The sequence below is a fragment of the Aedes aegypti genome, chromosome 2 (genome assembly GCF_002204515.2).
Source record: "Aedes aegypti strain LVP_AGWG chromosome 2, AaegL5.0 Primary Assembly, whole genome shotgun sequence".
Taxonomy (NCBI): domain Eukaryota; kingdom Metazoa; phylum Arthropoda; class Insecta; order Diptera; family Culicidae; genus Aedes; species Aedes aegypti.
Window position 1 is genome coordinate 28457122 of NC_035108.1, and position 27942 is coordinate 28485063.

Here is a 27942-nt window from a genome sequence, read left to right on the forward strand (position 1 = left end):
ACTTAAGGTAAGCAAAATATTGTAGGAGTTTTGAATTATTTTCAAATTATACTTCAAATTATTTAATCTACTTGAATACTAGATCAACTAGGTCTTGAAAGGTTTACATTTTGTTCAAGTACAATCCCATGCAACACCATCATGTCTATAATATGACCTACACTCCATGAAGGTATCTGAGATATTCTAGGCTCTCCAAACTGTATTTGAGTTTTAACCATTCAATCTCATTCAACGCAACCAAGACTTGAAAGATGTTCCATGAAACAAATACTTGTCCAAGTATGTAGATCTATTGAACCTAAACAATTTACGTAATAACCCGTTTATTTATATGAATTACATCACAGCCCCACTATACGATGGATGAAATCGTTTGATCTATGAGTTTTCTCGCAAAAAAACGCTTTTTCGTGAGTTCATATATACATTTCGTTTCATCCCTTCAAGCTGAGATGTGATAATTCAAGGGGGCCTTCCTTAGCCGTGTGGTTAGAGTCGCGACTACAAAGCAAAGCCATGCTGAAGATATCTGGGTTCGATTCCCAGTCGGTCCAGGATATTTCCGTAATGGAAATTTCCTTGGTTTCCATGGGCATAGAGTATCATCGTATCTGCCACACGACATACGAATGCAAAAATGATAACTTTGGCAAAGAAAGCGCTCAGTTAATAACTGTGGAAGTGCTCATAAGAACACTAAGCTGAGAAGCAGGCTCTGTTCCAGTGAGAACATTAATGCCAAAAAGAAGAAGAATGTGATAATTCAAGCTGAGATGTGATAATTCAGCTTTGTAGTTGCAAACAGATTGGTATTTTCTTAAAATTTTGGTGTTTTTCTCATGGCTATTCCAAGTTTCAGTAATACTGATTTAAAATACAGATGCTCGAGGATACAGACTTGTAAATTTTAGTTCTTTTTCCTTAAAATGAAGATGAAACGAAGCCAAACCTCAAATTTTCAAGAGCACAAATCTGGAAAACCAAACATCCGTTTGAGCTGAAAACTTAATCGATTGATCACTAGCTAGTGTTTTCTATTCAAACGGGTGTTCGGTTTTCCAAATTTGTGCTCTTGAAAATTTAAGATTTGGTTTCGATTCGTCTTCACCTTAAAATCATGAACCGGGAAGGTAATGTGAGTTCATTTATGCTGTTTTGTGTAATATTTCAAATTCATTTTGACTCCTTTACGAATTTTTACGGTACTCCCATGAACGGTAGGGGAACTTTTGCACGATACACCATACTGAGGGGTAAACCCAAACTTTTGTACGATGACTTGACTAACTGTTTCATTGATTTTGATCACATTTCAGATTTTTCCGCAAAAATTTCATGAGTGCTCTTCAAAGAATATATGATTACGATTCTAATGACACCTTGTTTTTAAATTTTGGTCTTTCCAATGCTGAGGAAATTAGATATGATTTTTCAGTGTGTTTTTGACATATGTAACAACTTTAAGTAAAAATTTAGTATACAAAATTCAAAAAATGTTTTTGGAAAAATACATACGAATTAAGAATAACTCTTTGCCTTTCGAATGCGGTTAAGAGAGTTTCAATTGGACACAACACTTTTGTATGTTTTTATGAGGGGGTGAACTCAAACTTTTGCACGGGAGTGTATCTTCTGTCTTTGATTTCATGCTTCCGAATACAGAATCTAGGTCACTATGACCCATCCGTCCTGAAAGGGTTAACCTATATGCAAATCGACCAACTTCCCTGGAGGTCAAGTCATTTTCCCAACGTTTATCCCGGATGGTCGTTTCTTCTCTAGTTTCACAATGAAAAACCGCGCTCCATCATCCGTAGATGCTTTGGTCATACTAGTATCCACAACGACACCTTATTCGCCCGCATAAGAATCGGATAAAACGGACAAAAAGAGAATGCTAAACAAACATTATTATTATAATGCTCGACATGGGACCTAGACTCACACTCTCAACTTTTATCTCTCCATATACATAGTCACAAGTCGGGAAAGAGGCCACTGTGAGGTTAGAGGAACACATCTAACTCCTGCGACCTCTCACCGTCGACCGCTGTGCATAAATGGGGCTCAAATATGCTAATGCTTTTATTTGTTTTGTTTTTTTTTCTCTTTGGTTCCATTCGACAGGCTCCCAGTCCTGCCATGTCCCGGATGGGTTGGGCCTTGCGGACGCTCCTCGTATCGGACAACACCAGCTGCCTCAAGGATCGAAAGGTGAGTTTACGCAGGATAACGTTTGGAAAGGTATTTCGTGTCCTTTAGAAGAACGATGGAACCCAGCGGTATCAGAATCCGAATTTATTGTGGGATTTGATAGCGGAAGATGCTTTAAAGAAATGGATTTGCAATAGGAAAAAAATATTTTTTTTTTAAGGCGCAAAGAATGTTTTATTACCACGATTACGATTGATATGATCTTTCAAAATGTCTACTCATCTGATTTATTCCACAAAGAAGTTACTACTGAAAGTTCAGATTCATTGCGGATGAAATGCAGCCTGTGCATTATAGATACTAAATTTCCTGAAAAGTAGTTACTCACGCAAGTATTCTACAATTTACAGCTTAACGATGAAAGAGCATATCTCGTTCACCAACTAGAGATGGAAAAGCCTATTGCCTACTACATTCAACTCAACAGATAAAGCGTCGAGCAGTTCTTTTTTTTTCGTATTCTTGAGCCTGTTCAAAATAAATATCGCCTTTCCCTCGTGTTTCAAAAAGACATAATTTGCCATGTTATTGAAAACAAAAATAATATACTCTAATAAAAAGGTACTACATCAAAATTTAATTTTGAATTCACAATTCACCCTCGCCCTTCTGTCTCCCCCACAGGTGGGCGGCAAGTTTATTCGCAAGTGCGCCCCCGGTACGGAACTGGTCGACTGGCTGCTGAATCTGTCCCCCATCGTGCACACCCGAACACAGGCGGCCGGCATGTGGCAAGCCCTGGTAGAGGAAGGCGTCCTAAGTCATGGTAATTTATATTATTGCTGTAGTCTATAGTCTCCGCTCGTTTTCTCTTCTTTTTTCCGCTGCGATTCTCTTGAATATTCATAAGCGAGCTCCCTACCACCAGAGTGCGTTTTTATTCGCCGTAAAATATGCAATGGAATCGCGCGGGCCAAAGATGGAGCCAGCAGTCACGTTAAATTTCAAACGACGTATTCATAAGCATAATCTGTTTCATCTTTCTCCTTCCCCCAGTGGCAAAAGAGCAACCCTTCAAGGACAAATGCTTTCTGTATCGGTTCAAGGTGGACGAGGATGGAACGGCCGGTGGAGCGCCATCTTCCGACGATGTCAGCCAAGCAAACGACCACATACGGGAAGCGCTGCCTGGACTTCTGCACCGAGGTCCGGACGCCACGCTGAGAATGATTCTTCGGAAACCGTAAGTACAATGCCTTCCCTCCTCCCCTAGAGCAATGAAATGGCACCATTTCGAAAGTTTAATTACGAAGAATATTGAAGTCATTAAAAATTTAAAGGACATAAAATCACCCCTCTGAGGAATGGCTTGGTTGGTTGGTCGGTTGAGCGATGGCACTCTCTATCAGCTGTTGCTACGGAGCGAAATTTCGCAGAAATTAAGTCGTCTTACAACTCATTAAAACTTACGACTCATTCCACCCATTTCCAGTTGGATGTAACTCTATCGTTGACGATGCGGCCAACGTGACGATGTTTCTCTTCAAAGTAACTCGAATTGATCATGTTCATCAAGTTGGGCGATGGAGTGAATGTGGGATTGAAATACAGTCTGGTCTCCTATAAGACGCTGTCACCCGCTTTACGCCCATTGCAATTTCTCAGCTGTCGTTTGTTGAATTTAGGTTAAGGCCCATAGGCTCATATTATTCCACAGCCACAAACCAAAAAACATCTTTACACTAAAAAAACCGACTGAGAAATTGCGGTGAAAAGAAAGTGGGTAGCAAAGTCTTATAGGAGACCTGACTGTAGCTCTAGAATAAAAAATAAATTGAGATGTCTCAGTTTTCTGAATATTTTATGGGGGCCAAAGCACTATTTGATTCACCAAGAAATACCTCCAGGGATTCCTCCAGGAACACCTTCAAGGGTTCCTCCAGAATAACCTTCGAGGATTCCTCCAGGAATACACTCAAAGATTCCTCTAAGAATACCTTCAGAGATTCTTTCAAGAATACCTCCCGGAACTACCTTCAGTTATTCCTCCAGGAATATCTTCAAGGATTTCTCCAGGAATAACTTCACGGTTTCCTCCAGGAATACTTTCAGGAATTCCTACAGAAATACCTTCAGGGATTCCCTCAGGAAAACCTTCAGCGATTCCTCCACAAAAACCTTCAGGAATACCTTCAGGGATTTCTTCAGGAATACCTTCAGGGATTTCTTCAGGAATACTTTCAGGGATTCCTCCAGGAAAATCAACAAGGATTCCTCCAAGAATTCCATTTTTTTCATACTAATTAACACAAGTTATAAAATCTTCTGCCAGTCAATATGGCGACGATTGTTGATTTCAGCATAGACTGCCGAAGCTGCGTCAACCTCAGCCAGTGCTTATCGTGTAAATTTGTGCTTTTTGGGCTTGAGTTGTAATGCGGCGATTGTAATTTTAATTTCTTTATACAGGATCATGCATGTGCATTATACATAGCACAAATTTACATTAAAATCAAGACTACGCGTCACAACATTCCACGATTGGTCAAATTACGCTTTTGTTATTATTTAAAACTTTTTTCTGTATATAAGAATTCCTCCAGGTATACCTTCATGAATTCCTCCATTAACACCTCCAGGGATTCCACCAGAATCATCTTCAGGGATCTCTCCAAGAAACCTTCAGGGATTCCTCTAGGAGTACTTTGAGAGATTCCTCAAGGAATACCTTCAAGGATTCTTCGATAAATACCTTAAGGGATTCCTCTAGCAATACCTTCAGAGATTCCTTCAGGGATACCTTCAACGATTCCTCCAGGAATACCTTCAAAGTTTCCTCTAGAAATACCTTCAAGTATGCCTCCAGGAAAACCTTCAAGGATTACTTTACGAATACCTTCAGGGATTCCTCCAGTAATTTCTTCAGGGATTCCTCTAAGTAATTCCTTCAGGGATTCCTCCTGGAATTCCTTCAGGGATTCCTCCAGGAATTCCTTCAGGGATTCCTCCAGGACTACCTTCCGGGATCTCTTCAAAAATAACTTTAGTGATTCCCCCAGGAAAACTTTCAGGAATTCCTTCAGAAATACCTTCAGTGATTCCTCCAGGTACATATACATTTAGGGATTTTTCTAGGAATACTTTCAGGGATTCCACCAGGAATACCTTCAGGGATTCCACCAGGAATACTTTCAAGGATTCCTCCAGGAATACCTTTAGGGATTCCTCCAGGAATTCCTTCAGTGATTCCTCCAGTAATTCCTTCAGGGATTCCTCCAGTCATTCCTTCAGGGATTCCTCCAGGAATTCCATCAAAGATTCCGTCAGGAATTCCATCAGGTATTCTTCCAAGAATACCTTCAGGGATTCCTCCAGGAATATCTTCAGGAATTTCTCCAGGAAAATCTACAGGGATTCCTCTAGGAATACCTTCAGGAATTCCTTCAAGAATACCTTCAGTGATTCCTCCAGAAATACTTTTAGGAATTTTTCTTGGAATACTTTCAGGGATTCCTCCAGAAGTTCCTTCAGGGAGTCCTCCAGGGATTCCTTCTGGGATTCCTCCAGGATTACCTTCCGAGTTACCTCCAAAAATACATTCAGGGATTCCTCCAGGAAAACCTTCAGGAATTCTTCCAGAAAAACCTTCAGGGGTTCCTCCAGGAATGCTTTCAGGGATTCTTCTACCAATACTTTCAGGGATTCCACCAGAAAAACCTTCAGGGATTCCACCAGGAATACCTTCAGGAATTCCTCCAGGAATTCATTCAGGGATTCCACCAGGAATACCTTCAGGAATTCTTCCAGGAATTCCTTCAGGGATTCCTCCAGGAATTCCTTTAGGGATTCCTTCAGGAATTCCTTCAGGGATTCCTCCAGGAATTCCTTCGGGGATTCCTCCAGTAATTTCTTCAGGGATTCCTCCAGTAATTCCTTCAGGGATTCTTCCAAGAATTTCTTCAGGGATTCCTCCAGGAATATCTTCCGGGATACCTCCAAAAATACCTGCAGGGATTCCACCAGAAAAACCTTCAGGGATTCCTCTAGGAATACTTTCAGGAATTCCTTCAAGAATACCTTCAGTGATTCCTCCGAGATGAACTAGCCCAAGGCTAAAAATCTCGTTAATAAAGATAGAAAAAAAAAAAAAAAAAAAAAAAAAAAAAAAAAAAAAAATTCAGTGATTCCTCCAGGAATACTTATAGGAATTCTTCTAGGAATACTTTCAGGGATTCCTCCAGGAATGCCTTCAGGGATTCCTCCAGGATTACCTTCCGAGTTACCTCCAAAAATACATTCAGGGATTCCTCCAGGAAAACCTTCAGGAATTCTTCCAGAAATACCTTCAGGGGTTCCTCCAGGAATGCTTTCAGGGATTCTTCTTCCAATACTTTCAGGGATTCCACCAGAAATACCTTCAGGGATTCCACCAGAAAAACCTTTAGGGATTCTACCAGGAATACCTTCAGGAATTCCTCCAGGAATACCTTCAGGGATTCCTCCAGGAGTTCCTTCAGGGATTCCTCCAGGAATTCCTTCAGGGATTCCTCCAGGAATTCCTTCAGGGATTCCTCCAGGAATTCCTTCAGGGATTCCTCCAGGAATTCCTTCGGGGATTCCTCCAGTAATTTCTTCATGGATTCCTCCAGGAGTTCCTTCAGGGATTCTTCCAGGAATTCCTTCTGGGATTCCTCCAGGAATACCTTCCGGGATACCTTCAAAAATATCTGCAGGGATTCCACCAGAAAAACCTTCAGGGATTCCACCAGGAATACCTTCAGGGATTCCTCCAGTAATTTCTTCAGGGATTCCTCTAGGAATTCCTTCAGGGATTCCTTCAGTAATTCCTTCAGGGATTCCTCCTGGAATTCCTTCAGGGATTCCTCCAGGAATTTCTTCAGGGATTCCTCCAGGAATACCTTCCGGGATACCTCAAAAACTACCTTCAGTGATTCCTCCAGGAAAACTTTCAGGAATTCCTCCAGAAATACCTTCAGTGATTCCTCCAGGTACATATACTTATAGGGATTTTTCTAGGAATACTTTCAGGGATTCCACCAGGAATACTTTCAAGGATTCCTCCAGGAATACCTTTAGGGATTCCTCCAGGAATTCCTTCAGTGATTGCTCCAGTAATTCCTTCAGGGATTCCTCCAGTCATTCCTTCAGGGATTCCTCCAGGAATTCCATCAAAGATTCCGTCAGGAATTCCATCAGGGATTCTTCCAGGAATACCTCCAGGGATTCCTCCAGGATTATCTTCAGGAATTCCTCCAGGAAAATCTACAGGGATTCCTCTAGGAATACCTTCAGGAATTCCTTCAAGAATACCTTCAGTGATTCCTTCAAGAATACTTTTAGGAATTCTTCTAGGAATACTTTCAGGGATTCCTCCAGGAATGCCTTCAGGGATTCCTCCAGGAATTCCTTCTGGGATTCCTCCAGGATTACCTTCCGAGTTACCTCCAAAAATACATTCAGGGATTCCTCCAGGAAAACCTTCAGGAATTCTTCCAGAAATACCTTCAGGGGTTCCTCCAGGAATGCTTTCAGGGATTCTTCTACCAATACTTTCAGGGATTCCACCAAAAATACCTTCAGGGATTCCACCAGAAAAACCTTCAGGGATTCCACCAGGAATACCTTCAGGAATTCCTCCAGTAATTCCTTCAGGGATTCTTCCTGGAATTCCTTCAGGGATTCCTCCAGGAATACCTTCCGGGATACCTCCAAAAATACCTTCAGTGATTCCACCAGGAATACCTTCAGGGATTCCTCCAGAAATACCTTCAGTGATTCCTCAAGGTATACTTTTGGGGATTATTCTAGGTATACTTTCAAGGATTCCTCCAGGGATTCCTTCAGGGGTTCCTCCAGGAATTTCTTCATGGATTCCTCCAGGAATTCCTTCAAGGATTTCTCTAGGAATTCCTTCAGGGATTCCTCCAGAAATTCCTCCAGGGATTTCTCCTGGAATTCCTTCAGGGATTCTTCCTGGAATTTCTTCAGGGATTACTCTAGGAATTCCTTCAGGGATTCTTCCAGGAATTCCTTCAGGGATTTTTCCAGGAATTCCTTCAGGGATTCCTTCAGGTATACCGTCAGAGATTCCTTCAAATATACCGTCAGAGATTACTTCAGGAATATCTTCAGGGATTCCTTCAGGAATATCTTCAGAGATTCACGAATATCAGGAATATCTCCAAGAATACCTTCAGGGATTTCTCTAGGAATATCTTCAGGAATTCCTCAAGAAATACCTTCAGGAATTTCTAAAGGAGTACCCTCTAGGATACCTCCAAGAAAACCTTCAGGAATTTCTCAAAAAAATACCTTCAGGAATTTCTAGGTACTCCTAGGATACCTCCAAGAAAACCTTCAGAGATTCCTCCAGAAATAACTTCAGGGATTTCTCTAAGAAAATTTTCTGAGATTCTTCTAGGAACACCTTCAAGGATTCCTCCAAGAATACCTTCAGGGATTCCTCCAGGAATATCATCAAAGGTTCCCCAATGAATACCTTTAAAGATTCTTCCAGGAATACCTTCAGGGATTCTTCCAAGAATACCATCAAGGATTCTTCCAATAATACCTTTTGGGATTTTTCCAGGAATACCCTCAGAGATATCTTCAAGGATTCTTCCTCTTTTTATATTCGTGGAGGAATGTATTTCGGAATCCCTGAAGTAATGTATAGAGGAATTCTTGAAGCAATCTCAAGTTGAATGCTTATTGGCATTTCTCCTGGATTTTAGGAAGAATCCTCTAGAAAAATTGAAGAAGGAACCCGTAAATAAATGTCTGTCCTTGCGGTTCCTGCAGAAATTTTCGTAGGATTTTTTTTTCCTAGGAACAAATTAAAGAGAACAATACGAGAAAAAACTTGACAAAAAATCTGACAAATTATCTGGAGGAATCCTTAAATAAATAGTAAAGGATAACAGGAGTTATCTCTGGAAGAAATTTTACAGAGTTACCAAATTAATCCATTACCTTGAGGGGAATCCTGTCCATGACTGTCAGCCTAAGAATCCTTGGATGGATTAAAGGAGGAACTCCTGGAATTATTACTGGAGAAATTTGTGTAGGAATCTATAGATTAATTTCCAGAGGTATACTGGATCCTCGAGGAGTCCCAGAAATAATTTTCGAATAAAAATCTTAGAGGAATCACAGGAATGATTTCAAGACAAATCCTTGTTGGAGTTGCTGTAATTTAAGGTGATTATAAAACGAAGCCAAACTTTAAATTTTCAAATGCACAAGACGAGAGTATCTGACAACAGTTCGCGTTGAAAACCAATCAAATTGCTTGCTTGCTGGTGGTGACCAATGGGATAGATTTTCAACGCGGAACGCTGTTTGGTTCTCAAGTCTTGTGCTCTTGAAAATTTGAAGTGTGGCTTCGTTCTATAATCACCTTAAGGAGGATTCTCTGTTGAATTTGCGGAGCAATTCCTGGCAAAATTCATGAACGAATTTCTGGTGGAATATCTAAATAAATTCCCAATGGAATTCCAAGAAGATAGGTAGAATAGGTTGCTCCTCAAAGAATATGAGATTACAGTGGATCATTAAAATAACCAAAACGGCCACTATGGAAAATATAGAAAGCGCCATCGTAGCTTTGTGTGTTTGAAAGAACAGCAATGCTGTCACAATGTTAAATCCCATATACAAGGGCGCCTTTGTTTTGATGCGGTGAGCACTGACAAAAACTACCTTCAATGATCCATTCTAAATCAAAAGTTGATTTTAAATTCTGGTCCATCCAATGCTGTGAAAATTATCCATGTTTTTACTTGTGTTTTTTTTTTTCAAATATGTCACAACTTCAAGTAAAAATTTGGTAACAAAATTAAAATAATGTTCATGTAAAAATAGAGTTTGAATAAGCGTGTAATCACAGAGATGTGGACGAAGCTCTTGTGTATGTTTTTGAGAGGGTGAACCAAAACTATTATACCGGAGTGTATCTTTAGAGGAATTCCTAGTTGAAATCTTATATAAACCTGAAAAACAAATTTGAAGGAAATCCCTAGAAATTTATTGATTTTAAGAAGACGTTTTGACCTGAAAATCGACGGATGAATCACTGGGTAAACTCAAGGAGAAATTAGGATTTGGTTGAAAAATTTCTCAATGATTTTTTGGAGGAATTCAGAAAATTTCTTTGGAGAAATTCAATTTCTGTGGTTCTTCTTGGGAAAATCCAAGATAAATTGTCGAGGTATTCTAAACTAAATGTCTGATCTGATGCTAATCAAAATCTTATCTCCTTGCTTCGATTAGGTTTCGTTCTGTTTTCTTGGTTCTTGTTTGGTCTCTTTTTGGCAAAAGGTCTCTAATATTTTATTTTAGGGCACTCAGTCGCTACCAGCCCTGTAAGGACGAAAAGCTCTCTTAGTCTGTGGTAACGACAGGCATGAAAATGAGGGGATTAGAATCAAAGGGATGTCAGTAACAAAAACCTAATTTTGAGAAAATCTACTTTAAACAAACCAGTTTTCTAAGAATTACGTTTTTTTCTATTGAGCGTAAAATCAAATGAAAATATCGTTAGAACACTTGAAAAAAAAGTAAAATTTCCTCAATTCAACTCAACTCAAAACCAATTAGAATATCACTTGCACCCCTCTGCGTTTGAGCCCAGTAACATTCAATTTCCAGTCCAGGGTTAAAATTTTTCTTTGCTTCACTGTGCACAAATTATTTTCCAACGTTCCTCCTAGCCACGGTTTCGAACGTGCACGCGCCTGATACAAATGTATGAAATTCTGAATAAGCTGTGTACCATAATGTGTAACTTTAAGCTTCTAGAGATCGCTGAAGATAGCTTTTGGTACGTTATATATTCGTTTTCAAAAGTTTGGAAAGGTCATGAAATTTCAGACTTATATCTCTTTTCTCTGCATTCTCATACGTTAAGATTGGTTAAAAATTACTCTTATACCAAATCTATCTAATTCTATCAGGCAAAGGCAGTTTTGACCAAATCTCACCCCAAACGACGGTAGCTCAATAATATAAAAACGCATCAGAGTATGAATAAGGTCCTTAAGCCCTGTCCCAATTTCAATACCAAACGCTTATCTTTAGACCGGGAACATATGTTCACTCAATTTTTTCTTCATTTAATCCCAAAATACATTTTTTCACTATTTTTCAGATTTTGTCACACCCTTTGGTTAACACTCAAATTTCGGATGTATTTTATTTTCCGTGTCCCTTCCGAAATGTCAGATAGTTTTAACCCCAGTGTTAAAAAGTTTGAACCCTGTGGTGTTTTTGTCGACTAAGCGAATGTGTCAAGGTTCAAATTTGGACTCGTTTTTTTAATAAAAGTTCATATGATACAGTAATTATTTGAACGAGGAAATTTTCCATAGTAGTAGCAAGAACACGGTCTGCTGTGTTATTTAATAAAATCAAAATCCAACATCATACATTTTAGGACCCCATTCCCAGCTAAATTTCGTTTTGAACATCTCGATCTCGAAGCGAAGTAATTCACAACTACTTCAATTTTCCACAAGCATCTATCGCCTTCCACCCCTTATTCTGCTATGTTCCCCAGCAACTTTCCCAATTATTCTCCACCATCTGCTGATCTCACTGTGACAAAATATTGCAGCCCGGGTGTATCGCGAAAGAATCCTTCCCCCAATCTCCCCAGCACAGCGAGGTCATTGTTCCTGTCAGTGACGGGAAATTTTTATTACTTTTCCCGAAGACCCTCCGTGCAATTCGAAAATCTTCTGCAACCACCCACCCACCATGAATGCGAGGGGAAGAAAGCTTTATGTTTCAATTATTCTACCCGCAAACCCAATACGCTCCCGTCCCTCTCTCTTGAAAGTCAAGCGTTATCACCAGGACCACAGTCCCCCACTATGCAGACAGTCCCCCATTATTTTCACACAGCGGGAGGGGATGTGAAACAGGGTGTCCCAATGTCCCATATGTACATGAGAAAAGTCTTATTGTAAAAATTTTTAGTTACAAGCCTTCAAACCGAACTTCAAGCTGGTTTAGCCCCCTTTGCGTTAACTCTCTTTTTTTTTTGTTTGAAGTGAGAACTTAAGTTTGAACATTGTGGGTCACCCTAGTGTGCAATCCTTCCCACCCAGTTCCCGGAGCTTGGCTCATCCCGGCCAACAATGTTGATGCAACAATAAGGATCCCGAGATTAATGATAGTGGGATAAATGGGATACCAAGTTTGCATTTTACTGCAGTATGGGAGGAAACCAAAATTTCAAAACAATATTAATAATTAAAAAGAGCTTATTTGAGGCTGAAATTTTGTACAACTCATATCGCATAATGGGTGAATAGTCAGAAAATAATTCTGATAGAAATTTCGTTGCTACTACATTATGAGGCTCATGTATAATTTCATTACGGTTACAATTGCCGGTTACAATTGCCAATGTGACAAAACAACTTCACAATCTCACAGATTTTAATAAGTTGATCGAAAGTATTTATCATTTGATGACTCTCCATGGTATTAACTCCAATTTGTCAAAAATGTCGAATGTGACTGTTATGCAGCTATGGGCAGAACACTAAGCTGAGAAAGCAGGCTTTGTCCCAGTTGGGACATAACACCAGTAAGAAGAAGATGTAATATTGAAGTGTTAGGAAAATCCACGACACAAAATCAGAATAATCTGGGAGTTAATACATTGACTTCATTTGAAGGAATTTCTAAGATGCAGAACCCCCGTTTTTTTTTGTTTAAACTTGATATCGGCTGTGATCAAAACGTTTGTATAAGCAAGAAGCTGTAAAACAAAAACCGACGGGGTTGGTGGTCTGATGGCTACCGCTTCTGCTTAATAAGCAGAAGGTCATTAGTTCAATCCCAGGCCCGTTCCTTTCCTCGTACTTTGTAGTTGTAAATCTCTCACTTGCTTCTATCTTCCATTCTAAATCTATCAAACTCAAACTATTCGTTCATAGTAATCGCTAGAACCAGAGGCAGACAAGAAACCGTTTCCCTAACGCTTCCATTCTTCTACGCGCATGCCTTTCCTTACGCCTGATTCTTAGGCAGTCTGCTAACCACAAAAGCAAACCTCTCTGCCATGCCTTTCCCACAATCCAAACACTCCCGCATGAACTGGCGTAGATGCAGTGGTATATACGGTCTACGTGGGGGCCAGTATAATGCATCATCAATTCCTCCCCCTTCCCTACATTGGTCTGCATCCTGACGTGGCAGGCACCATTGTCGTCTAAAAATAGAAGATCACCAGCACTTATACACTGAGGATGCCTGTTAGTCCCAAGCAGTCATTCAGTTGGTTCCTTGTGTAAGTGCAGCTGATCTGGCGATACTGGAGTAGCATCCACGGGCGGCCAATCAAGCTCAAGCTCAAGCAAGAAGCTGCAAAACAAAAACCCACATAAAATTTAAAATCAACTCAATATTAAGAGCGCCATTTAAAAAGAACTTCCTGGATGTAAATCAATTCAGATAAATTCGAATAAACTACTGTCAATCACCAAATTCAACCGCGAATCATAAAAAAAATCTGTGAAGTGGGTTTTAATTACCGGTCCAGATATTTCAAACATTAGGATTTTGAAAAAGCTTTGAAGTTATCTTTGCTTCTGAGTTCTGAGACTAAGGGTTGACAACATTTCAAATTAATTATTTCGATTCCTAATAATTATTCAATTGTTTAATTTGCAAGATCGCTATTAATATTGCCAAGATATCAGTGTCCTATTGCTAAAGTATGTCATCATTAAATCACATTATACGGGCCACATTACACTAATGTTCAAAATCAGTTCGCGGGCCGCACAAAACCTCACTGAGGGCCGCATGCGGCCCGCGTGCCGCAATTTGGTGACCACTGGCTTAAGTGGTCCCCCTACTTATTTTCTTATCAAGCCATTTAAGGATTTTTACATAATTCTTGAAGCAACTAGGATTCATTCATAAATCTTTTGACAATACTTCAAACAATGTTTGCATGAGTATACTCAATAGACTTCTATGAAAATCTTTCCGATTAATCAGAATCCGTGTAATATCCTAGATATTTTGGGAGGAATCTTATTAAAGCAATTTTTTTGCAAATATCGCAGAGTTCCTTCTTGTAATTATTGAAGTTATCGCTCAAAGGGCTCCAAAGACATACTTTTGAGAAATTCTCTGGGAAATCCCTGATATATTGATAATCACTGATTATCCTCATTGAGAATCTTAAAAATCCTCATGAATGTTTAAGTACCTGACCAGCAAAACAACTCAATGTAAAACTCCAAAGACAAGAAGAAAAGAAGACAAGAATAAAAGAAGACAAGAAGACAAGAAGACAAGAAGACAAGAAGACAAGAAGACAAGAAGACAAGAAGACAAGAAGACAAGAAGACAAGAAGACAAGAAGACAAGAAGACAAGAAGACAAGAAGACAAGAAGACAAGAAGACAAGAAGACAAGAAGACAAGAAGACAAGAAGACAAGAAGACAAGAAGACAAGAAGACAAGAAGACAAGAAGACAAGAAGACAAAGACAAGAAGACAAGAAGACAAGAAGACAAGAAGACAAGAAGACAAGAAGACAAGAAGACAAGAAGACAAGAAGACAAGAAGACAAGAAGACAAGAAGACAAGAAGACAAGAAGACAAGAAGACAAGAAGACAAGAAGACAAGAAGACAAGAAGACAAGAAGACAAGAAGACAAGAAGACAAGAAGACAAGAAGACAAGAAGACAAGAAGACAAGAAGACAAGAAGACAAGAAGACAAGAAGACAAGAAGACAAGAAGACAAGAAGACAAGAAGACAAGAAGACAAGAAGACAAGAAGACAAGAAGACAAGAAGACAATTGCCTACAATCATTTCCAAAAAACATTTCGACTTATTCTTAGGTTTTTGCAAAGAGAGAATATTACAGAAGATGTTTAATGAACCACTAAAATGGATAATCCAGAAATTTATTAAAAATTTTATCATATTCTTTTCTTATACCGTTTTGTCTCAAATTCCGAACAGACTCATATTCCGAACACTCGGTTTTTGTATGGCGATTTGGTTGAAATGTTTCGCTGAAATATGTCACCAAATAACATGGAAATGGCAGTCAATTGCAGTTCAATTTTAACGTCTCAAATATAATTTATATTGCGGGAGTAGTGATGATTCTCTAGTTTGAGACCAGTAGAACAAGCTCAGATAAATTTATTTGCGAAATTATTTATTTTATTACGATTTATTCGTGCTGTTCGGAATTTGAATCAAGGTGTTCGGAATATGAGACAGAATTAACACAGTGTTCGGCATTTGAATCAAAATGTTGTTCCATACTCTTACGTAAAAACAATACTTAAACTAATTTAATCAACATTTTAACTGGTACACTCAACAGCTAACAGTTAGGCTTTGCGAAGAAATTGAAATTTACGCAAATATCAGCTAATTTATGGCAATCAGATGCATTTCAAGTCAACGGCGGCCTTAAGTGTTCGGAATATGAGTCAAAACGGTATGCATTTTTGTTATTTTCCAAGATTTTGCTGTGTGCGTCTGAAATGCAAATATCAAATGCGGGAACACTAAACGCGGTAAGGTTTTTAACAAGGAAGCCGAAGTCAATGATTGATTTTCTATGCTAGGTTGACAGCGATATGGATATTAATTGCTAAGTATCGTTTGGTAACTTTGTGTTGCCGCATTTGAAGCCCAGTTAGACTGGATTTGCACGTCAAACGCAAACAACAATACCGTTTTGATTCATATTTCGGACAGCTTCAAATTCCGGACACTCTACTTTGTATTGGAAACATTTCACGCGAAATGTTTCAATTTTTGCTGTTCAAAAGTGCTCAATTTCAAGGCTTGTTTTAGTAAACTTTTTCCATAAATATCTTTGAAAATTTATAATGCCCAACTACCTTAGATGTTTCTTTGGTGGTTTAACGATTTCGATTGATGATTTGACTGTTCCATTAATGATTATCATGAGGTGTCCGGAATTTGATTCAAAGTGTCCGGAATATGAGGCAAAAGTGAGGAAGCGTCCGGAATAAGAATCATGGAAAGGCCACACATTTTGATTTATTTAAAATTATTGAAGTTGCGGAAGCGTATTCTACACCCACCGTTCGAAAGTAAAGGGCTTCCGATGCTCGACAGCGCTAAGAAATCATACAGAATGATTTATTTTGCATCCTCTATGCTGGGTTATATTTCCCTGAGTCCTTAAGTGTCCGTAATATGAATCAAAACGGTATATATCATTAAATTATTCCTATTAAAACAACTGCGAGTCGGTCATAAATTTTAATTAATCAATTAATGAATATGTACCAAGAATTCTTTCAAAAATTCATCCCGAGATTTTGCTGAAAATATGTTAAAGAATTCCTATGAAAGTTCTTCTAGACATTCCTTGATGGAATTTTTCTTAATTTTACATACACTAGCTACGAAGCATACACTGCACGAGTTTTTCAGAGATTTCTGGAAGGATCTATCTAGGTCTTTGAAAAAAAAATCTACCCTGACTTTCCAACTATCTTGGAAGATATTATCATAACTTAGCTTAGCTTAGACTGACTACACATATCAATGGTTGCTATTCCGTGACTGACCGAAGTCAGTGAAAATGCACAAAGAATCAACTAGAAGTTCGGCTATTCAGTGCCTCTATTTATACATGGTCAATAACGGCGCCGGCCACGTCCTTGCAGTCAGGTGGGATTGAGGGAAGGAATGTTAGTGTGTAACCTTTGCTATTTGGAGACCGTGTTTGCCTCTGCATCTCCACAAAGGTTACTGGGAGGGATGTTTGTTAATGGGGAAGATCGTTGGGTCACAGGATTCACTTTGATAAGCGATTAGACCATGATAAATAATTTGACGCGAGCAAAGGATCAAACACTACTCTCTTGGAAGATATTTTCATAACAAACTAAAATCCTTAAAGAGAGATTCATAAAATATATAGGAAGCGATAAGAAATTTCTTTGATGAGGACCACGTGAATATTGAGTTACAGTTTAGGTTAACTTCTGTGTCCATGAGCCCTCCGGTGGTGTAGGGGTAATGCACTTTATCTAGTGAACAAGGATTCGTGCGTTCGATTCTCACCGAGGAGACGTGTAACTTTTTCGCAAATTTCATATCAATTTGTCCAAATTCCTTGGTTGAGCTATTGGAAGAGGAAAGCAATATATGAATAATATTTTAGTATACATGAAGAAATCTTCAAAAAAAGTTCGAAAATTTGTAAAATATTTTCAGAAAAAAAAATCAGAAGAAGAAACTGCAAAAATTCTTGAGGGATCAATAAAAAAACTAAGGGTGCATTCTTGGTGGAATATTTGAAACCCTGTAAATTGAAATTTGAGTTTCCTGGAACCTGTTTTTTTTTTTTTTTGAATTCGTGAAAGAAATATTGGACGCACTTCTGTAGTAACTTGTTGGATATACAAAGCTTAAATCATATGAAAGGGGTCTGCATGAAATGTGGCGATTTGAATTCGAAACTTGTAACCTTTTAAGTTACCAACTGGCTCGATAGCTTAGTTCGGAAAGCGCTCATCTAGCATACAAGAGTCCTGGGTTCGAATCCCAGCACATGGATTTTTTTTTTCATAATTTCACCCATAATTTATCCATCTTTACCACGCGTAATTTATTTATAAATCCAGGGTTATGTGTTTGGGGGAACCATTGCGAAAACTTTCGATAATATTGATGATATTCCAGTTTTGATAAATTTCTGGAGGAGTCCCTGAATATGTTTGGATCAAATCAAGTAAATTAAAATCTCTAGAAAGCTGAGGAACAGTTCTATGATAAATCTTTGCTGGAATTTCCAAAGATATTTTACTTAGAATTCCAGATGTAAGCTGAAAAAAATATTTTAAACAATGAATTACAGGGAAAATTTCCAGAGAAATCTTTGGGAAAGCATTTTGAGATGTTCCGGGAGTAATACTTGGAGAGATCTCTGTAGAAACTTCTAACAAAATTTTGGAGCAATAAGACCTGGATATTTTCTCGATGAGTTGTCTGGAGTAACCCCATAAAATTTGATGAAAGAATTTCAAAAACAATCTTTGGAAAATTTCTGGAGGGCTAGAGAAATTCGGGTTACAAAAGTTATTTTGTGACATCTGTAATTTTTTGATATGATATACAATTTTGTTTTGTCTTTTGAATGCCGTCAAAAGATATTTTTCATGTTTGCCCCAATCAGAGATATTCACAATCAAAGTAGGCATGTTTATGAGAGAAAAACAACAATAACTCCTAAACGGAAGAAGATAGCGAGTTTTTTCACTCCCCAAATTACGCATTTTTCAAAGCTCTAAAAGTGTTTCATAGACTACTTTGATGAGAAATTTGAATTGAAAACTCTAGAGCCAGAAAACCAGTTTTGTTCGGACCACCCTATGTCACTGCAGGAAAAAAGCTCTAAATCGGTCAATTTAAGAGATACAAAAAAACTATTTTTTTGGCAAAGTTGCTTGAAATTGAATGGTCTACAACTTTGCTGAAGCATACATAATATAATTTCTACAAATAAGAAAGTTAGTTACACAATTTCTATGAAAATGTGGTCCACCCTAATTTTCAATAAAACCAAACAAAGGGCTCAACTAATACAAACAACTTTGTAGAAGACCATTTTCGTCTAATGTTTCATTCTAAAGCTCAAAATACATCTTTCCGCGTAAAACTGATTCCTGGACCATAGTGCAATGTTGAAAGCACGATTATAAATTGATGTAGTCTGCACTGCACAACAATTTTACAAGACGTTGTTCATGGAGACACCCCTTTTCAGACAATGTAAACATTTACCCACAGGAAAATTGTTCTTCCCATCCGTAGTTCAAGAACCCAGTAGCAAAACTTTCCATCATTGTGCTCAGGCATCCCGTTGCTCATGAAGAACTTCTACTCAAACTCCTCACACTGCTGTACGGGATGACACTGAACCCGTTTATTTTGCTTCCGGTTTTTTTTTCTTTTTGCTTTTCGAAGGAACTAATTGCAAAGAAAAGTGGAAAGCTGCCAAATTATCTGCCAGACCCGGGAAAACTTTTCGACAAGTTGCGTAAATATTAACTCACGACTCCAACACAAAACTGACGCTTCATTTTGGGGCGGGCTAGAGCTAATCAACACCGAACGGGGTTGCAGATGGTTTTGGGAGAAGGATGATTTTTTGCTTGATTTTGATGAGTTTCGTTCGAATTTTAAACGCTTGCTAATTTGTTATGCAAAACAATTTTGGGTTCCGAAAAAAATGTTATTATCGTTGTCTTCAACCAGAGTACATATGTACTTTCGTGCTAAGTAGCCCGTCATTCGTTTTGGCAGCCATGCTGTTTTTGCAGCTCGCAATTTCAAATTGATAAAACTCAGTCAACATAAGTAATATTGATTCAGAAAAGTATCACTACTTGCGCTTACCTACAGAAAGTATGCTGATAATGTTTCAGCTATGTCAGTGCAAAATCAATTGATTTGCTTTAAATCGCAATCCTGAGACGAATAAGCCACAATCATCGATTCTCAGTATAAATTTCAATAACGGCCTACTTCGTCTTAAGAGTTCTAATCATCATTGTTGTTGTTGTTGCATTGGAAAAAAAATCTTCGTACTCAATAGATCACTCAATACAATCTGTGTGAATTAGTTATATGAGTTTAATTGGACATTTATGTTTAAAAACTATATTTTCTCCGCATTCTAGTGGTGCTCTTAGCAGGTGGCGCATAAGCTACAAGATCCTCTCGACTCCTTGTAATATTTTAGATTTTTTTCTAAAACTTACACCCCCACTGAGACAGACCTGCTTCTCAGCTTATTCAGAGTTATTAACTGAGAATTTTCTTTGCCATAGTTACTATTTTTGCATACGTATATTGAGCAGTTTGTACAATGATTCTCTATGCCCAGGGAAGTCAAGAAAATTTCCATTACGAAAAGATCATGGAACGACCGAAAATCGAACACATTTTCAGCATAGCTTTGATTTGTAGCTTCGGCCATTACCACTAGGCTAAGGAAGGCCCCAATATTTTAGATATCATCATTTCTAAAGGATATTCGATAGCAACCATTTTTTCCAAAATAGTACACTGTGAAATGCGTCGAAAACTCATAACAAAAAATACGAAGCCATTTGATCCCTAAAGCCATTTTATTAAATAACACAAAAGCTAACCAGAATAGAATAAAAAACTATAGACTTTTATCACGGTTTCCACCGTGGAATATGTTAGCAGTCAGTACCGCACGTATTGTTCACACATTTTGCTCAACTATGCAGGCATCGATTGCATTGGAATCCGATGAATTGAAACTCTCCACTCCTAACTGCATCATTTGATATGCACTTTGTGTCCAACTCATTCACCGTCCAACCAAGCCTTCCCACCAGCGAAACGCGCCCCCTGATTTGCAATTCAAATTCACAATCCATTTTTCCCGATTTGTGTTTCGTTTCATGGTTCCGGTTCGATTTCCTGTGGACGCCGCCACCACTGCCACCACAGATCTCACGAGCGAACGCACGAAGAGCTGGAACTGGTCTACGAGGAACTGTTGCACATTGCCGCCCTGTCGCACCTGTCGACGTCCATCAAGCGGGAACTGGCGTCGATCATCGTGTTCGAGGCACACGCACATGCCGGGACTGTGTGTAAGTATCACAGTAAAAAATAAATAAATTGTAATATCACGTCATTTTAGCTGCGCATCAGTCCAGTCGCAAATATGGTGTACAATTATATCTTTAAAACGTTCAAAAACAGTCAGCGACTGCTGAAACTTTAGGTCAATCGATAGAAGCGGATTTGATAAGTTTAACCGGGATATGGATCCTGGTCTAGAAAGCCGCGAAAGCCGCGTCTAATACCTCACGGTCACTTCACTACGCTGAAGGAAGTGAATTTAGTTTACTACCAGTTTTGTGTTGGTAATTGAAATCAAATTATTGATATTAGTCAAAAATTACGTCGACCGATATTAATTTACTTTTTGCTGTTCATGTCTGTACTGTTTATTTTGTTTCGCTAGAACACCTTCCAGGGTGTTACTGAACGTTCGTTCACTGGATACATTCATTGTTAATTGAACGAGTGTTCTATGGGATGTACCCAGTCAGTAGTGATTTCATAGACATGGAAGAGCTGTTATTTCGCTGGGAGCACATAAACTTCTCTACTTCTGTCCCAGTTACTTCTGTTCAAAGCTACGTTGTTTGTAGATGAAAAAACCGAATTAAGTACTATACCATTTAATTCCACTAGAGTTTGTATCCTTTGACAGATACGCGTATTTCGACCTCAACTGTAAGGCCGTCTTCAGTGTCGTGTACTAGACTCGACTACGTTGTTTGGCTGATTATGTTCCGAATATAAGGCAATTCTACTTTTGAATGGTTTTCAATCAGAAGTAGAATTAGAAATTACATAAATAATCAGTAGCCATTTCTTACAACGTCTGTCGTGTCGTAGTTGGTAATGCGCCTGTTAACCGAATTGGGTATCGTGAATTCGAAACGCAAAATACATCAATTGTATTCGGACAGACTGCAGCTTCTCAAATTGATGTCTGAGCTGCTCCAGATGATGTGATGAATCAGCAGAAGGCCTTTTATTAGGCAGTGTATGACAACTCGTTTGAAATCATCCATTGGGGATGGTTCAGCAAATGGTTAATACACCGAACGATAGACGTATTTCCTATTAAGGTCACCAACATCAATTGTGGCAGTACATACATCTCTGTTTGTTGGGTCAGAAATGAGGCGAGGCATGGAGCGCGAGTTTGCAATTTCAAGTTTGTTGAAAGTAACAAAAACTGGTTCCACAAAGATACAAAGATGGATCGATCCTGTTCAGGTGGACTTTTACCACCGGAACAGGCAGGTCATAGTTTTAATTCTTAGCCAATCGAAACAATCGCTACCGACACTACGCGGCTATCTAGGCTGCTCGAGAAAAGTAAGCTAATATTGATGATTACCTCATGAGTGTCCAAGCAGCCTCAAACTTTCAACACGCACGCATTGGTATCTCCCGATTACAAGTGAGAGCGAATTATTTTTAGATACTGAGTTCTTACGCTCTACAGCAGAGTGTCTACATCCTGGAAAAACCTGGAAAACCTGGAATTATCAGGGAATTTTATTCAACCTGGAAAAAACCTGGAATTCTCAGGGAATATCGGCTACACTCAGGGTGATTTTTGAAGAGGTAATACGTGGGGAAATATATTCTTTTTATAACAAAAAAGTTTTCAATCAAAATAATTTTCGCCACATAAGTTGTTGAGTCGTGCATTTTGTTTTAAATAATTTTTATTCATTCAGCATAAAACATGTTTAGACAAGGAAGCAGATAATAAAGATTGCCAAATTGACATAGGCAAGAACAGTTCCCAGTTCAAGTTGGATGTAGCCTATGAGCATGCGAAACATAGTCGACAACACACAATGGTCGGGCTCCATATAAAGGAGCGGCCAAAACTACCAAAACACTTTTTTGAGATTTTTATGGTTTTTATCATTTTAAAATATACCTCATGTATTATATTATTATAATTCTTAATTGTATTAAAATTTAAATTTCTTTCACTTTTATAACGTCAAAATGACTGAAGTCAAAAAAATGAAAAATTTAACAATAAAATAAAGTACAAAATTCATATTTAAGGAAAGCAATACTTTCCCAAAGTGACGCACTATCTGAAAGCTTATGGTTCAATACTTTTATCGAGCATGAGGATGAAAAAAATATTTGGTTGAAGTTTTAAAACTGTTCAATATTACACTTTAGTAATTTTGATGATTTTGTACATGAAAAACAACTCTTGTCGCGTCATGTCGCCGCGATTTCGAATATTGCACTTTAAAATTCATCCTTAGATCTTACAAAAAACGTTTAAATTATTTGCAGAAATTTGCTGATTTGCAAGTTAGAGCTATTTGAATAATTCAATATTTTCATACATTTTGACGATATTTTTCATACAAAGTTTATATAAAATATATTTAACCACTCTTCATACATATTTTGATCAAACTCGTTTTAATACATACAAAATGTGTGCTTTCAGCCAAATTTGATAGCATTTCTAATAAAAAAATCTTTTTTTTAAGTTACGTAATATGTGAATAACCCCTTCTGAAACAATAAGAACGCCAAATAACATATTCAGATTACATATTTCATCGATTAAGGCGATAAAATTAGTTTTGGCCAAACTTCGTTTTTTTCCGACCATTGTGCAACATTCCAATTCTTTATACAAACATGTATTTTCGCCTGTTCTACAAAAATAATATTTTTTTAGTCGAAATATGCGTATCTGTCAAAGATAAGTGATTAAAGCGGAATTAAAAGATGCAAGGTACTCCAATCTACTTTTTTGTTTCTCTATTGAGATTCTGCTCAAAGGATTCGAATACATTAAAAAGAAATGTTTTAAGGATAAAAGCAAAACTTACAACAGGTACGAAAAAATAGTACATTACTTAAGTCCTAATCAAAATTGTCTCTACAGTCATTTTTTGCTTTAATCCGCATGCAGTGAATCTTGGTGCAACATTCTAGAGGTTAAAGAGAAAGCTTCAGAGACTATTAGACATGTTCTTAATGATGTTTTTCTCAGATTCAGAGTAATGCTTCAGGAATTTTAATAATTCTTCCAGGGATTCCTGCTGGAATACTGAGAAACTCCTCCAGGGATGCTACCAGCGGTTTTTCAAAGTATGTAAGAGATTTTTTTCAGTTTTTGGTCCAAAAACTCTTAGAGCACTCCAAGCTACCACATCTAGTAATTTTCACAGAATAAACTCTGTAAGTTGTAATTTCTAAAAGAATTCTCACAGATCCTACAGGAGTTCTGGCAAAAAGGTTTATTCCTATGTTTAAAAATAATGGTTCCGCCACTTTTCAAGAGAAACCAACAATAATGCCGATTTTTCTCATATATTCCAGGCATTTTCTTAAGAATTAGTTCAATGATTTATTCACGAGTACTCTCAGGAATCGCTTATAAATTCCTTCAGGAACTTTTCGATGGAATAACTTCTAAACTTTTCCAAGTATTCCTCGATAAATTTCACCTGGGATTAATTTTCACAAAAAAATCATATAAAATTTCTCAACCTCCATGGATGTTTCAAAACTTTCAAGGTTTCACACCTGTAGGTGAATTCGAGCGCATGTTTTCTTCGAAGACTTTTCTTCAACCTCTCGTTTTTTTGCTAGTCAGTACCGTGCTGCATGAATACCTGGACGCTTAAGCTGCCATGAATGTTCACACTCCATTTTGAACAGTGTTCCTTTAAAAGAGATCAAAGTGTTTTTATGCAACGAGTACTTCCATGTTTTATCTAAGCAAAAATGATCAACTTTCCGATAGAATTGAAGAATTTACCATAAAAATAATTAAAACAATGGAGCATGTTCTTCTTCTACTTGGCATTAACGTCCTCAGTGGGACATAGCCTGCTTCTCAGCTTAGTGTTCTTATGAGCACTTCCACAGTTATTAACTGAGAGCTTTTCTTTGCCAAAGTTGCCATTTTTGCATTCGTATATCGTGTGGCAGGTACGATTATACTCTAAGCCCAGGGATGTCAAGGAAATTTCCATTACGAAAAGATCCTGGACCGACCGGGAATCGAACCCAGACACCTTCAGCATGGCTTTGCTTTGTAGCCACGGACTCTAACCACTCGGCTAAGGAAGGAGCATGTATTGTCCTTAAATCCGGACACCAGCACAAATCATGTCTGTAAGTCCGGATAGCTATTTATTAACATACTATTAATAAATCAATAAATGTAAGTCAGGAGATTCTGATAGGTGGATAAGCAAATAGGAAAGATTGGCGCGCAACGCGGCGACATCACGCCACGTGGTGCACCAATCAGGTGTACAGGTATAGGAATGTGCAAGGTATGCATAATTACTAATTAATAATTAGGCTATCAAAGTGTTTCGCTTGAGTAGCTCAGGCCTCTTTCATCATTGTGCAGTAAGTGAATAAAGTGTTAGTACATCTTAGTGAGCTTTTTAAAAATCGGAAGTAGTGCAAGAAATCCCTAACTGTAAAACTTTTTAATTAAACTGAATTTATCACGCTATTACAAACTGAAGCAAATCATATGTTTTTAAATGGTTAAAACACAAAAAAATGTGTACAAATGTGTGGTTTGTTTACCTGGACTAAGACGACTGTGGTTTAGGGCGGTTCAAAATTTAAAAATGTTCTGTGAAATTTTCAGCTCTTCAGGTGGTCATTTGAAGGTGGCCCAATGACAATGCACATTAATGTAGTTTTATATGGAAATTACTATGGAGGAATTTTGAAAAATGTTCCAAACACGCTTGAACTGTAATGTAATTAAAAACTTATTATTGCATAGTAAAAACTCATTCTTAAAATATAATAAAGAAATTTGCTGAAGAGAGAAGTTCAATCCGACCGATAGCAGATAATAAGTTGGTACTTACATTACAGTACTAGCGTGTTTGGAACATTTCTCAAAATTTCTCCATAGTAATTTCCATATAAACCTACATTGTCTTTGGGCCACCTTCAAATCACCACTTAGAAAGCTGAAAATTTCACAGAATACTATTTTTATGGTAAGGATTGTAAGAAACATATGGGATAATGGATTCTCGAACATTTTTAAAATTTGAATCGCCCTACGTGTGGGTTGAACTGCACCAATCACTTATTATCTAGTCCATTTTTTCCGCATAACGTTCTGATAATTTTTTATCATCACTTGTATCGATTGCTTAGACTTTTCTGCTTAATTATTTTAAATTGATTTGAAATGGTACCTAGATGATAAACGAATTTCAAACGACCAGCGTTGTTCAAAGCTAAAGTTATAATATAAATTCAACATGTTAACATATTATTTTGCTTTAAATTAACGAATAAGGGCATAGTGTCCGGATATTGGTACCGTCCGGATTTTGATTCACCACGGTAATGGAAGAAAATTTCTTCGCGCTGAAATTCGCCTACAGGTATATTACAGTAAATATTACATTTATTGCTCATTTCTTTTTCAGTGATTTTACAAATTAATCACGAAACAATTCTATTGAGAATTTCATCAAGAATTCAGAGATCATCGAAGGAATTCATACTTAGGCATGCTTAGAATTCTCATAAGTTTCATCAGATGTTACTCTAAAAGTTTCATTAGAAATTCCTCTTGGATTTGTTCAAAATTTTCTTCAGAAAGAATATGAAAATTTTTCTTGACATTTCCCTGGAGACATCCCTGGTTGAATTAGTGTAACAATTGTTTGAAGGTTCCCTTGGAAAAATTTTCAAGCAATTTTGGAGGAATTCATGTAGAATTTTTTTATTCTTGAAGAACGGGAATGTTGGAGAAAATCATAGGAAAATTAATGAACAAAATTCCGGAAACCTTGGGGCTCTTTGAAAAATATCAGAAACGATCTTTAAAGGGATTCCTGATAGAATCTCCGAAATAATTTCTGTGGCGATTCTTAAAAAAATCCTAATTAATTTATTAAAGGTTTCTTCGAAATTCTAGGAAGAGTTCTTTAGAAGGTTCCTGAAAAAGCACAAAACAATCTCCTAAGGGGTCGTCTATAAACCACGTGGTTATTTATGTGAGGAGGGGAAGGTTCTTGCCTGGGAGGGAGAAACCAAGATTATTATAATGACAGGTTTACCGATCTTAGCAGTCGATCACCGCGCACCCGGTGTGGTGAGCTGCGGGGAAGGCGGAAGTGACAGTTGGCGAGTTGGCTAGCTGGCGGGATTGTGTACTCAACCGTTTCTATGGGGTTGTTAGGGAATGTTTACTCCAACAAACATAAACACAGTGAAGTGAAAATTTTCTCCATCATTTTGTCGCGAATCAAATTTTCGTCTTTAATGTAGTATTCCGGTTTTTGTGTCGAAGAAAAGCAGATTACTTGAAAAATTGGTTTACAATTGCATGTAATGCATGTAAATGTGGAAATTTTGAATAGTGCAGCGGGTGAGAGCCACACACAGTGATGCCACATACACAGATTTATCTGTAATTACACAGATTTTTTCCTGTTCTGGCCTACAGATATCTGTGATCACAGATCAAAGATTTTTTGAGATAGAAAAGATTTTTAAGATTTTTGGACATAACACGAATTTTGGGTACGATTTTGGAAAATATACAAAATGATGTCATTATTCTACTTACGTTTTTCTTAAATACTTATTGAAGTAATTCAAACATTTCATAAACAATCAAATATCCTCTTGTTTTGGTTGTGTTTCAAGGTTTGCAGTTCACTTGGTAGTAAACACATTTTGCATTAATAATTGTCAACCTCTCTAGAACATGCTGGATTTATGTTTACAAAACTTCTTGTAACCGGATTTTTGTCGCATCACAGAATTTTACCACGATCTTTGGAGGTGGACTAAAGGTGAAAAAGATTTTTTCAACCAAAATCACAGATGAGAGTCGAAAAAAATGTGGCAACACTGATCGTGACATGACTTTTGAATAGACATGCATAGCTTATCAATCGATTTTTTGTCACATTTGATGAAATGCCAAAAAATGTTTTGATCAATCACGCACTTTTTCCAAATTTGTCCATTGTTTGAGATCCTGGCTCACAGTGACAGTTCGTATCAGCAGAATCTCGGCTCACTATGACGTACAGAAATTTCGTATCGGTTTCTCTCAAGGTATCTAGAAGGGAGGTAGTCCAATGTGTCAGATTTCCTATTCCGCCATTTTG

The 27942-nt window shown here is 37.8% G+C and overlaps 1 protein-coding gene across 11 annotated transcripts in view; it reads left to right on the forward strand.

The window, feature by feature from the left end:
* LOC5573236 (rap guanine nucleotide exchange factor 4) overlaps positions 1–27942 on the forward strand; it is a 1027655-nt gene that overhangs the window by 766665 nt on the left and 233048 nt on the right. For all 11 annotated transcript variants that reach the window (XR_002499466.1, XM_021840357.1, XM_021840363.1 and 8 more), the window contains 4 exons: positions 2131–2217; positions 2842–2983; positions 3214–3400; positions 20696–20841. Coding sequence is in view for 10 of the 11 variants with exons in the window: in XM_021840357.1 (XP_021696049.1) it covers positions 2131–2217; positions 2842–2983; positions 3214–3400; positions 20696–20841 (562 nt within the window). In the remaining variant the exon portion in view is untranslated. The remainder of the gene's footprint in view (positions 1–2130; positions 2218–2841; positions 2984–3213; positions 3401–20695; positions 20842–27942) is intronic.